Raw genomic sequence first — 14,256 nt, forward strand, 5'->3', positions numbered from 1 at the left:
AACATTTTCACACAAAGGGTGGTGGGTGTATGGAACAAGCTGCCAGAGGCAGGGACTATCCCAACGTGTAAGAAGCAGTTAGACAGGTTCATGGATAGGACAGGTTTGGAGGGATATGGACCAAATGCAGGCAGGTGGGACTAGTGCAGCTGGGACCTGTAGGCGTGTGTGGGCAAGTTGGGCCGAAGGGCCTGTTTCCACACTGTATCACTTGATGACTCTATTAAACTTTTCCAGACACAATGCAGAATTCTACACTTACAGACACTTACAGATTAGACTATCGCAATTTAAACCTCCTTGCAGATCTGTCAAGAGTTAAAATTTAACCCTAGAGTGTTTAACCTGTTCAGTGCCGAGTCAGGCTCGGGTCATGGCCAATAGTGAAAACAAAACTCCAGGGTGGTCCAGAACCAGGGGCCACAGTTTTAGAATAAGGGGCAAGCCATTCAGAACGGAGATGAGGAAACACCTTTTTTCACACAGAGAGTTGTGAGTCTGTGGAATTCTCTGCCTCAGAGGGCGGTGGAGGCCGGTTCTATGGATACTTTCAAGAGAGAGCTAGATAGGGCTTTCACAGATAGCGGAGTCAGGGCATATGGGGAGAAGGCAGGTACAGGGTACTGATTGTGGATGATCAACCATGATCACATTGATTGGCGGTGCTGGCTCGAAGGGCCGAATGGCCAACTCCTGCACCTATTGTCTATTGTCAAAACACGGCAGTGAACAAGTTAATAGTCATATGTTGTAACAAAGGAACAATGAAATTCTTACTTTCAGCAACATGACAGGCCGGCCGGCAAACATAATACATGTCAATCATAAGTAAAAGTTCCAAAATAACCACAATGCTAGTGGACAAAAAATATTCTCCTTGGTGCAACCATTGACTGTCCATGGAAGTTCATAGTTGAGGTTTGACCTGCCTTTTGTAGTTGACCTGCCCTTTGTACATTCCATTACCACACCCTCAAACCATGCACCAACATCTCTTTTGTCATTTAATTCCCCCCCCTGCTTTCCGTATTACCACAGGTCTTTCTGTTGGTTTTCTCTCCCGCACCCTGGCTCTGCGCTTACTGAGAACGTGTTGAACCCGGGTCTCTGGCGCTGTGAGGCAGCAACTCCACCGTTGCTCCACCGTACCGTTCCTTTTGCATTCTCTTCCCCTCCCTGGCTCGGCGTTTCCTGAGAATGTGTTGCACATCTATTTATTTTCCTCCCCATTCCAGTGGAAGTGCAGAGTGGATCAACAGTTAGTGTTGCCGTGTCGATGCGAAAGGAAGTTGGGGTTAACTCTCGCGTAGTGTAAAGTGGTTAACTAGTGTAAAGTCTGTGTGCTTTACACTATCTCCGCTCGGTTCCTCCCAAAGACAATCTGGTGGGTTAATTGCCACTAGAAATGACCCCTTTAATGTAGATAAATAGCAAAAAGAATCAAAGAGGAGTTGATGGACTTGGAAGTCACAATAAATTGCATGTCTACAGAGAAATAAGGATGAGGGAAATGGAACCGATAGGATTTGCTCTGTTGGGGGCTGCCTGGAGTAGATGGGATGAATGGCCTCCCCCTATATTGAAGCAAACGCGCTACTTTCAAAAACATTAACTTGATAATGTAGAAACGAGTGTAGAAACTGCAGATGCTGGCTTATAAAAAAAGACACAAAGTGCTGGAGTAACTCCGCGGGTCCGGCAGCACCTCTGGAGAACATGGTTAAGTGACGTTTTGGGTTGGGATACGAAACGTCATCTATCCATATTCTCCAGGGATAGACACAAAAGGTTGGAGTAACTCAGCGGGACAGGCAGCATCTCTGGAGAGGGGGAACGTGCGATGTTTTGGGTCAAGACCCTTCTTCAGACAGAAGAAAGGCCTCGACCTGAAGTGTCGTCCATTCCTTCTCTCCAGAGATGCTGAAAGTCCCGCTGAGTTAACCGAGCTTTTCGTGTCTATCTTTGGTTTAAACCAGCATCTGCGGTTCCTATCCTGCACATGTTCCCCACAGGGATGTTGCTTGACCCGCTGAGTTACTCCAACATTTGACTCTTGTTTTAAAACTTGAGAATTAAAAATGTTGTGTTACAACTCTGCTGTGGAATTCCACTATTTAAAAAATATATACATTCTCATCAAACAGAGATTTTGATTTCGAATTGGACTGCAAAACCATCAGAGCCTGTTATCTGTTAGAAAAGATGCATCATTATTTCACTATGCATTGAAATCTTACCACTGTTTTACTTGTCTATTTAGAGAAGATTTTGAAATAATTCACATTTGAATTTGAGCAAATAACTGCGTTTTTATAATAACAGCTAATGTCTGACATTCACATCCATCCATCATATTTTAGTTGTTCACACTTGTGCATTTGCAGTAAGAAAAATTGCACCCCCAATGTAAATAGTTCTATGTTTCACTTCTATAATCCTAAATGTACCGAAATGGAAAGAGAACGTTTAAAATTCTGAATTGCAGTTAAAATTAAAAAATTATAGTCTCCACTACTACCAACACAATGACATTTTGTTGGTTTTGTTTTACCAAGAATGCAACTCAACACAACAATGTACAGAATGCCAACTATTTATACGATTCACAGACCTGCTCGCCCCAGAGGTCTTTAGAAAGCTATTTGTCATTCATGAAAGCAAATATGCTTTTCCTCCAGCTCCTCCTCAGCTATTTTCATGCTATGTATCTTTTCACATTTCTGCACATAATTCAACACAGTCAAAAGCATTTAATAAACCCCAAAAATCTTATGTAAAATATAATTATATTCCTTTAACAGGTCACACACATACTGTATATCCTTATTTATATACTAATACATATATAAACAAATATAAATATTGTTGTTTGTGTGTGTGCCTGTGTGTGTGCCTGTGTGTGTGTACGTGTGTGCGTGTGTGTGTGTGCGTGTCTGTGTGGGCGTGTGTGCGTGTGTGTGTGTGTGCGTGTGTCTGTGTGTGGTGTGTGTGTGTGTGTGTGTGTGTGTCTGTGTGTGTGTGTGTGTGTGTGTGTGCGTGTGTGTGTGTGTGTGTGTGTGTGTGTGTGTGTCTGTCTGTGTGTGTGTGTGTGTGTGTGCATGTGCGTGTGTGTGTGTGTGTGTGTGTGTGCATGTGTGTGTGTGTGTATGTGTGTGTGTGTGTGTGTGTGTGTGTGTGTGTGTATGTGTGTGTGTGTGTGTGTGTGTGTGTGTGTGTGTGTGCATGTGCGTGCGTGTGTGTGTGCATGTGCGTGTGTGTGTGTGCGTGTGTGTATGTGTGTGTGTGTGTGCATGTGCGTGTGTGTGTGCTGTGCGTGCATGTGTGTGTGTGTGTGTGTTGTTAATGCTGCAAAGCTGAAGGGACTTGGGTCAATCTGTCATATATATTAGGGGTGGCACAGTGGTAGAGTTGCTGTGCCTGAGTCCCAGGTTCAACCCTGACTGGGTGCTGTCTGTACGGAGTTTGTACATTCTCCCTGTGACTATGTAGGGTTTTCTCCGGGTGCTCCGTCCGGTTTCCTCCCACATTTCAAAGACGCGCGGGTTTGTTAGTTAACTGCCCTCGGTAAATTGTCCCTGGTGTATAGGATAGATCTAGTACACGGGTGAACGATACAATGGGCTGAAGGGCCTGCCTCCAAGCTGCATCTCTAAACTAAACTCTTAAAAGATCAGGAGCTCTTCAAAGTCAGGCAGGCGTGAAAAACGGTTTATTGAAGTTTTGTTTCCAAAGTACCAATAGAGGTCACCACAAAATAAACTAGAAAGAAGGTTTGGCATTTGTTTGCATTTCTTTGTGAATAGATTTAAACTTTTGTAAGTGATCAGAGTTTTATGCAACAGCGAGCTGTTGAGATGATGGAATAAATATTCCCAGAACACTCTTAAGATGACGATAGATATCTTTGATGAAACATGGGTGATGGTGGAGAATAAATGAAGAATATATGACTTTCTTTATTTGCGCTGCTTCAGTTGCATGTTGGCCTTTGCCAGTTGCATATCAAATTGAAATGATTGCCTCTCAATGTCATAGAGTGATACAGTGTGGAAACAGGCCCTTCGGCCCACCTTGCCCACGCCGGCCAACATGTCCCAGCTACACTAGTCCCACCTGCCTGCACTTGGTCCATATCCCTCCACACCTGTCCTATCCATGTACCTGTCCAACTGGTTCTTAAATGTTGGGATAGTCCCAGCCTCAACTAGGTGCTTTCAAGAGAGAGCTAGATAGGGCTCTTAAAAATAGCAGAGTCAGGGGATATTGGGAGAAGGCAGGAATGGGCTACTGATTGTGGATGATCCGCCATGATCACACTGAATGGGCAATGCCGAATGGCCTCCTCCTGCACCTAGTGTCTATTGTCAACTACCTCCTCTGGCAGCTTGTTCCACACACTCACTACCCTTTGTGTGTTACTGATGGAAGGTGTTTGAATCCCAAGCGTACATCAAGGAGTCTGAGGGTATAAATAGGTTTGGCGATGAAACTTTATTCTGGGTAGAGTAAAAGCTTTTACAACCTACTTTGATATGCAATTGTCCTCCGACTGAAAAACCTTTATGGCTCTCTTAAGAAATCAGCGGCCATAAAAACATTCCTCTGTGTTTGTACGTTTCCCCCGAGTATAATGGGGGAAACTGCTCTTTCTCTACAAGCAGTGGCAAGCAAGGGTAAGAGCAAGCCTCAGTATTATCATCCCCCTCCCCCACCCCCACCCCTAGCACTCACCTCACTTTTTATTTAAATGGCACAAATGCAATCCAAATACATTTAACATTACCGTATTGTAGCTCAAGTGAATTAATACCAAAAGCATCTCAATAAAAATATACAACTGGGTCTTCTGGAGATATTAGTCTAGTTTAGTTTATTTACAGTGGGGACAGGCCCTTCGGCCCACCGAGTCTGTGCCGGCCAGTGATCACCAGTGCACTAGTTCTATCCCACACACACACACTAGGGACAATTTACAGAAGCTAATTAACTTACAAACCTGCACATCTTTGGAATGTTGGAGGAGGCAGGAGCAGCCGGCGAAAACCCACGCGATCACAGGGAGGACTGGCCGGGTGGTCTGCTTTCCTCACACACTCCAAAGTCGTGCAGGTTTATAGGTTAATTGGCTTCTGTAAATTGCCCCTAGAGTGTAGGATGCAAAACTAGGATTACATAGGACTAGTGTGACGAAGTGATCGATGTTCGGCATGGATTCAGTGGGTCAAAGGATGCATTTCCATGCCGTGCCTGTAAACTGAAGACTAGGGAGCATTGATTTTCTCTTTGCACTACATTATTTGTCCACTTTTACATATTGAACATCTTTTTGTTATTCATTACGGTGTCCAATGAGTATTGTTTACAGGAGAAAAAGAATAGGTGATGTATCGGGTTGGAACCCTTCTTCAGACTGAAAGTAACGGTGGGGGGGGGGGGGGGTAAATAAACCGGAGTCCCCCTCCCCCCACATCTCTACTTTCAGACTGAAGAAGAGTTCCGACCCAAAACGTCACCTATTCTTTTTCTCCAGAGATGCCGCCTGACCTGCCGAGTTACTTTGTGCCTCTGTATAAACCGGCATCTGCAGTTCCTTCCTACATAAACTGTGATAACACATGTGTGGTGCTGCTGCAAGAAAGAATTCATTGTTCTGTTTCGGGACATATGACAAAAAAACACTCTTGACACAAAAAAGCTGGAGTAACTCAGCGGGGCAGGCAGCATCTTTGGAGAGAAGGAATGGGTGACATTTGAGGTGAGACCCTTCTTCAGTCTGAAACGTCACCCATTCCTTCTCTCCAGAGATGCTGCCTGTCCCACTGAGTTACTCCAGCTTTTTGTGTATATCTTCAGTTTAAACCAGCATCTGCAGTTCCTTCCTACGCAAAACACTCTTCAGGCTATAAGTAGAGACTGGAACTATTAATACAACTAATTGCTGCTTAGTAAAAGAGTAGTCACTTATTTTCAATAAAGAGGTTTTCAATTTATACAGTTTAGTTTATTGTCACGTGTACCGAGGTACAGTGAAAGGCTTTTGTTGCGTGCTTACCAGTCATCGGAAAGACAACACATGATTACAATCGAGTCATTTACAGTGTATAGATACATGGTAAGGGAATAACGTTGGTATTCCTAACTGACTTTGAAAACTCAGTATTAGAATGATTATAATAGAAGCCGAGTTACCCAGTTCTGTAAATATAACTAGATTACTTATTATTACTGATTATCAAATCAGTATTTCAAGTGCAGCCAAATAAACGTTAATACCTCCACTTATGTAATGTCAGGCCTGGACACTGGTCTCCACACACATTACATGGTTGCCCCTTCTCTGCATTATCCACTGCTGAGAGCTGTAAAATATGATATAATAAATGGTTTGTGAGAAGTCTTCATGTACAATAAACAATTTAAAAACACTTCAAAAGCCAAAAACAGCAGTTTAGTTTAGTTTATTGTCACGTGTACCGAGGTACAGCAAAAATCTTTTAGATTGCGTGCTGACTGTTCAACGGAAAGACAATACATGATTACAATCTAGCCATTTACAGTGTATAGCTACATGATTAAAAAAAAGGGAATAACGTTTAGTGCAAGGTAAAGCCAGCAAAGTCCGATCAAGGATAGCCCGAGGGCCACCAATGAGGTCGAAAGTAGTTCAGGACCGCTCTCTGGTTGTGGTAGGATGGTTCAGCTGCCTGATAACAGCTGGGAAGAGACTGTCCCTGAATCTGGAGGTGTGCGTTTTCACACTTCTGTACCTTTTGCCTGATGGGAGAGGGGAGAAGAGGGAGTGGCCGGGGTGTGACTCAGGGAGGAGACAGAACAACAAACGGAAATGTTCATCAACAAAGATTCACATTGGGGCAACTTGGTGCCTTACAGCGCCAGAGACCCGGGTTTGATCCAAACTACGGGTGCTGCCTGTACGGAGTCTGTACGTTCTCCCCGTGACCGTGTGGGTTTTCCCCGGGTGCTCCGGCTTCCTCCAACATTCCAAAAGATGTGCGGGTTTGTAGGTTAATTGCCTTTGGTAAAGATTGTAGATAGTCCCTAGTGTGTGCAGGATTGCACTAGGGTGCGGGGATCGCTGGTCGGCGCGGACTCGGCGGGCCAAAGGGCCTATTTCCGCACTGTATCTCTAAACTAAACAAAACACTGGTTGGTCATTGTGCTTCCAGCCTTGTGACCACAGCAAAAAATATCACAATTGCAGTAAATATGAAATATAGAAAACACTGGAGATACTCAGCAAGTTAGGAAGCATCAAGTGGACAGAGGGACAGTCAACATTTCAAATAACTCTGGAATTTAGGATGAGAATCTTATTCAAACATGTAAGATTATTAAGGGTTTGGACACACTAGAGGCAGGAAACATGTTCCCGATGTCGGGGAAGTCCAGAACCAGGGGGCACAGTTAAAGAATACGGGGTAAGCCATTTCGATTGGAGATGAGGAAAAAACCTTTTCACACAGAGTTGTGAGTCTGTGGAATTCTCTGCCTCAGAGGCCGGTTCTCTGGATGCTTTCAAGAGAGAGCTAGACAGGGCTCTTAAAGATAGCGGAGTCAGGGGATATGGGGAGATGGCAGGAATGGGGTACTGATTGGGGATGATCACCCATGATCACATTGAATGGCGGTGCTGTCAATTTCTATAACCATCCTGCTGAAAGATCAATGAGTGAGAATGTTATAGAACAGCCGGCTGATACTTAGGGCACAGGAAAGTGGAGATCAGACCAATCCAAATAAAAGCTACTTCAGTAAATCCAACTTCTCAGCTCTCAGTCTATCGCCCTGTATTCTATAAACTTCAAGTGGTCATCTCCGCACATTTTATAAGCAGTGAGTTTCTGTTTTAAGCGCTCATGCAGGCTGTGAATTCCAGTCCATAATGCTTTGACAGAGAAATGTTCTCAATAACCCCTCTCCTGTCACCAATTAACTTAGATTCATGTCCTCTGGTAATTGGCTCTGGCAAGAACAGTAGGTCTTTCAGGTTCACCACAACAAGGCTTCTTATAATTGTATACAATTCAATGAAATGTCTGCTTACGCTCCTCAGCCATCTTTGCTGAAAAGTTTCAGCCCTTGTCATATCCTAATAATCTTCCTTGACACTCTCTCTCTACACCATCACACCCCATCTGTACACTGGTGACCAGAACTACACACACATTGTTGCAGAAACCATGTTTTATTCAGTGTCCCCCTGATATTTTATCCCATGTGGTCTACACCTCATGGGCGACACGGTGGCGCAGCGGTAGAGTTGCTGCCCCACAGCGCCAGAGACCCGGGTTCAATCCCGACTACGGATGCTGTCTGGATGGAGTTTGAACGTTCTCCCCGTGACCTGCATGGGTTTTCTCTGCATGCTTCGGTTTCCTCCCACACTCCAAAGATGTGCAGGTTTTTAGGCTAATTGGCTTCGGTAAAATTGTAAATTGTCCCTAGTGTTGGTGGGATTGCTGTACGGGGAGTGCTGGTCTCCGCGGACTCGGAGGGCCGAGCACCTGTTTCCGCGCTGTCTCTCTTAACTAAACCTCAGTTGCGAAAGGCAAATGTCCCATGTGCCTTAATCACCAAACCTACCAGTCCTGCAGCCTTCAGAGATCAACAGAGGCACAACACGGTAACAAGCCATTCGGCCCACCATGACACATCAAGCCCTGGAATCCCATCTGTATTAATCTCATCTCCCAATCCAGCCTGTGTGGACATTTGTGAAGGAACAAACTACAGATGCTGGTTTTAGTCAAAAATATAGACACAAAATGCTGGAGTAACTCAGCGAGACAGGCAGAATCGTGGGAGAGAAGGAATGGGTGACGTTTCGGGTCGAGACCCTTCTTCAGACTGTGTCAGGGCAGTGGGAGGTACATAGATAAGAAAGTGTAAGGTGTGAAAACGGGACAATGGGAATGGAGATCAAGGAAAATGTGACCAAATAATTCCTAACTAAAATTTTACAGGCAAGATATTAAAAATTAGCATGAAAGCGATTTGACCATTAAACATACCAGTAGAAATACTTATCAGCATGTTACATATTATAAAAGGTCTTTACCAACTGTATAAATGCATCGGTTTACGTTTGAAATCAAATACCACAAATGTATTAGTTATGATCTACTTTTCCCTTATTCAAAACTGAATTACAGTTCTGTTTTGTGGATGAGATTTTTATATTTGTGTCTTTTTGAATCTCAATCCTACCTACTCCCCCATAATTGCTAAATATAGAACATCCCTTTAGCCTTTGATATTGTGGGCCGAAGGGCCTGTTCTTGTTCTATCTTTAAAGATCTTTGATGCATAATGATAAACAATTAGCTTTGAAGTTTCAATGACCACCTTAAGGAGCTAATTAGCCTGATGAACATGAGTGTTTGAAAGGCTAAAGCGAGCTTCATCCTGGAGGCAACATTTCACAAGTAAATGAAAGCTAATCTGGCCGTTTAAAAATCTGTCAAACTATGTTTTTTCTTTAAAGAAAAAAACTCACTGCCTTTCAATGTGCAACTAAAAGCTGCTTGAAAATTTGGAAAAAAATACTGTTTTAGGATGGTAAACGTCCGATGAGTTAATAAATTCATAAGTTCAATGGGCAGGATTAGGCCATTCGGCCCGTCTATTCCACCATTCAATCTTTCTTTCCCTCTCAACCCCATTCTCCTGTCTTCTCCCCATAACCCTTGACACCCGGACTAGTCAAGTTTACAACAGATTTTTAACGTTTTAACAGATTTTAAAGTTTACAACGTTTTTGAAAAAAATATTTCAAATATATAATTCGTACGTCGTTCAATGAGGTCTCCTCCTGTTCCCTGGAGGTATAAACAAGGATAATTGGTGTATCCACGGTTGGAGGAGCTGGTTGCCCTACAGCCGTGTCTGAGTGACACACTGCACTACCTCCTATTCAAATCGCAGATTTTTTAAAAGGACCTTGGACTCGCGTTTTGTGCCCATTAACCCTGTGCACTAATGGCAAAGCCCGGCGACTCAAAAGGAGAGAACATACTGTACGGAAAAAGGTGGATACCATGGCGTTACAAACTTGCTAACGCAAGCATAGAAAGGTGGAGACAGCAGTGAATATGCAGGGCGGCAGGTTACCTTCTCTCCCTGCCCAACCAAGGCGGCTGTCAAATACAACCTTCCAGCCTCAATATTGGCCCCCAAAAAATAGTCAGTCGTAGCAAGGATGACACTACACCGGAATGTACACCCCAAAAAAGCCTGACCTTTACATTGCCTTTCTGCGCACGGTATAGAATGGGGGGGGGGGGGATGGGCAGCTCTCTATCGCGCTGCAACATTATAGACTCCTAGGTGACACTGCTGTTACAACACACGCATCTAACCTGGAGCACAATACTCACCCATTTGCCCGAGTTACGCTTTCTCGAGCTACGGTTAAACATATCAGGGTCGGTCAACGCCGCTTGGTTCGGAGGAGAGACACGCAGAGAGACTTATATTTTTACACACACACACACACGCACACAAGAAAGAGAGAGAGAAATTAAATTAGCCGACTCCTTTAACTACAGCTCCTGAGAGCGGCGCTCGAGTTCGTTCTCGCCGGCTCGCTACAATATTGTGAATGGAAATTTACCATCTTCCGGTCACACACTCCGCCCCTGTAACAAATAGCGGCTGTACAACCTACCAGATCCAACATTGCACTGAATGTTCCGTGCTGCGACTAATAATAATTGTTCATTACAAAAAAAAACAATTAACCTTTATTTTAAGCACGGTAAATGCAGTTCCACTTTTCTCTGCAAATCTACTAAATAAGATGGAAGGAAATTATTTCAGTGGCAGTAATAGTGAATTAGCGAGTCGTGTAGATATTGTAAAGGTCTATTGGAAATTCGTCTTTTTTTAATTTTAATCACAGTAAATAAATTCAGTTCCATTTTTTCTCTTCGGATCTACTAAATGAGATGAAAGGAAACGCGTCCGAAATTATGTCAGTGACATTAATAATGAAGAAACTGGTCATATAATATTGTAAAGATTCATTGGAAAATGTTTTTTTTTTGTTGGAAAGCATCCAAAATTATTTGTGTCAGGAATAGTGAAGGAACAAGTCACATGCCGTATATGTGAGTTATTAGAGTGTGTTAGGTAGTGAGTTAGATAGAGCTCTAGGGGCTAGTGAATCAAGGGATATGGGGAGAAGGCAGGTACGGGTTATTGATTGGGGGTTATCAGCCATGATCACAATGAATGACGGTGCTGGCTCGAAGGGCCGAATGGCCTCCTCCTGCACATATTTTCTATGTTTCTATATATAGTAAAGGTCCATTGGAATATTTTTTTAAATTGAAAAGTGCCCGAAATTATTTTGGTGACAGGAACGGTGAAGGTCAAGACTCATGGATCTTGCAAAGGGTCCACTGGGTTTTCAAAATAGAAATGGAATTGCATTTTTTAAAGATTGCAAGAGGAAGGGGACGTGTCTGGACCTAGTCTGTCCCCACAGTACTGAGGTTGGACAGAATAACTGGAACTCACAGCTGGTCATTTATTTAAGTGGTGAAGAACGCGAAAGTAGAAGAATGTAGGAATAAGGAACTGCAGATGCAGGTTTTCCCAAAAGAAGACACAGAGTGCTGGAGTGACTCAGTGGGTCAGGCAGCATCGCTGGAGGACATGGATAGACGACGTTCCTGGTCGAGACCCAATCTGAAGCAGGATCCCGACCCAAAACGTCCCTATACATGTTCTCCACAGCTGCTGCCTAACACGCTGAGTTAATCCAGCACTGTGTGTTCAACATGACATTAGAACTTACCACCATTATTGAGGATCGATAAATGCCAGCTGAGATGAGAATTGCCTGCTAAATGACACTCCTTTACTGTTATACCAGAAACAAACGTACTTAGAATTAGTCCAGAAAGAATACGAGGAACGATTTCAGAAATTATGGGCGAACTGAGGGGCAATCAGTGATTTAAAAAAAAGCTGAGATGGGAGAGGGATAGTAATTTATTTCCTCCTGGTATGGAACAATGACGGTGCTTGGGAGGGATTTCGATTTAAGGAATTATTGGTGAGAAAAGTTTAAACTAGATATGCAGGGCAAGTTTGTTTTACACACAGAGGGCGGGGAGAGCTTGGAACGCGCTGCCGGGGGTGGAGGTGGAGGCAGATACAACAGCAACATTGAAGGGACTTTTGGATAGGCACATGGATATGCAGGTAATGGAGGGATATGAATTGTGTGCAGGCAGATAGGAGTTGGTCGGCACAGACATTGCGGGCCGAAGGGCCTATTCTTGTGTTGTACTGTCTATGTCAAAAAATATTTACACTAAAAAAGGGAACCAGACTTCTTGAAGTCAATTACAAAATGTTAGGAAAAAACTGGAAGTTTAAAAATGTGACTATGCGAGAGGATACGAACTTAAATACAGTGAGCATTTCCCCTTCAATTGAAAGTGCGTTTGTTGTGCAAATGCTGCCGATTGCGAATTTGCATTTGTAAAAGTTAATTACACGTTTTCAAAGCGCTCCCCATTCTTTATTGCACGATTGCGTGGATGCAGCGATCGTTAAAAATAAAGTTGGTGGTTTGTTGAAAATCAAATTGTCAAAAAAAAAGTCCCATAAATTGCTTCATTGGCTGCGAACTATTTATGTTTAGGTTTTAAATATTTACAATTTAGGACAACAGCCGGACCAAAACAAAAAGTGTATCAGTTATCACGAGTGGCCGTTTGTATGATGGAATAGGGAGAATCAGCCTGACACACCGGTAAAAAAAACCAAGTGCTCTCAATACCATCTTTTGACCGCTATTCTTTTTAATGGTAGTTTTAATTTGAAGTAAAATTGAAAGTATTTCCATCGGGAGATTATTCAAGCTAATCGTCGCAAATAGCTCGGAGGGAATTCACTGAAATAATACATTGGGCTTCTACCTTAACCTCGGTGAATAGTCAATGTTACTGTCACACGCGAGGGCTACTTATGGATAAAGTACTGAAAATTAAATCACCTCCCCTTTCGAGATCATGAACAATTGCCTCGAATGTTACGTGTTTACTAAATGCCAAGTTGACAGTTGTGAACCGTAGCGACTAATGATACCGACTCTTACCTAGTTTCGATTTCATTGTATTAGTTGCTAGGTGACGGAAAAGATTTACAGTCACCTATTGTGGTTTTTTTTATTGGCGACCCCTCGCCCCGATTCCAGCGAGTTAATACAAATTACAAAAAAAAATTGTTAAAACCACACATAACATAATTCTGCACAAATGCATTCAAGGTGATGGAAGTGCAGGTCGGACTACAAAAGGTAATGTTGGTGATACCCACGCTAAAAACTATGTTAAGTGGCCGTCTACCAGGGCTAAACTCATGTTTTTCTTGGAGCTGGGTGTGCAATGCAACAGATGGCTGTGTTTAAATGACCTTTTACACAACGCTGGCTTCAAATTTCTAAAATGTATTATTCAAACGCCCCTTTAAAGCCATTCATTTAATAGCGTGTGAGGCTTTTTGCAATGTTTTCTCTAATTACTCAACATTGCTTACACGTTTGTAGTGTCGTCTCTTGAATAAGCTACACAAGTTGCTGATGAACCATCGTGGCTGCAAGACTGTAATTAGCTGTAACCATTTCCCAAACTCCACCGCTACATTCTCACCGTGTATGTATCTTCTGCCTTCACCACGCTACAAGTAGCTGTCTGATACAGCTGCCAACCATCGCTGCCAAAGAGGGTGTAATAACTTGTGGTGACACGAAGCTGAGGCCGAACGAGTCGCTTTCAGGGAAGATAGACACAAAATGCGGCATAGGCAGCATCTCTGGATAGAAGAAGGAATGGGTGACGTTTCGGGTCGAAACCCTTCTCTAAGGGGGTCTGCAACCCGAGAGAGATAAAGACAGCGGGTAATTGCTGTGTGTTTGATACAATTGTGCCATCGTGTTCAATGGCTCAATGTTGCAGCCGTCTAAAACGTCAGGCCACACTTGTTGTCACTTTTAAAAAAATTAGATTTTCAAACAAATGTACAATTTACAAGGGAAGGTAGAAACCTCAAACAATTTAAAAAACACTTAAACAAAATTATTAAATTAAAATATGAACATTTTAATCTATAATATATTCGACCTCCTGTGGTGGCCAGCGTTTACAGAAGGCCTCCACAGTCCCCATGGACACCGCGTGTTCCCTTTCTAGGGACACGCGGGCACGGACGTAACCCCGGAAA

General features: G+C 43.2%; 1 protein-coding gene across 7 annotated transcripts in view; it reads right to left on the reverse strand.

Moving 5' to 3' along the window:
- Nucleotides 1-14,256, reverse strand: part of prickle2b (prickle homolog 2b) — a 165,556-nt gene that overhangs the window by 138,748 nt on the left and 12,552 nt on the right. For 6 of the 7 annotated variants that reach the window (XM_055647614.1, XM_055647608.1, XM_055647609.1 and 3 more), the window contains one exon: nucleotides 6,274-6,359. Coding sequence is in view for 1 of the 7 variants with exons in the window: in XM_055647606.1 (XP_055503581.1) it covers nucleotides 6,274-6,359; nucleotides 10,398-10,439 (128 nt within the window). In the remaining 6 variants the exon portion in view is untranslated. Of the gene's footprint in view, nucleotides 1-6,273; nucleotides 6,360-10,397; nucleotides 10,641-14,256 lie in introns of those variants that run through there. The other variant, XM_055647606.1, reaches the window with a different exon arrangement.

This window comes from Leucoraja erinacea, chromosome 16 (genome assembly GCF_028641065.1).
Source record: "Leucoraja erinacea ecotype New England chromosome 16, Leri_hhj_1, whole genome shotgun sequence".
NCBI lineage: Eukaryota > Metazoa > Chordata > Chondrichthyes > Rajiformes > Rajidae > Leucoraja > Leucoraja erinaceus.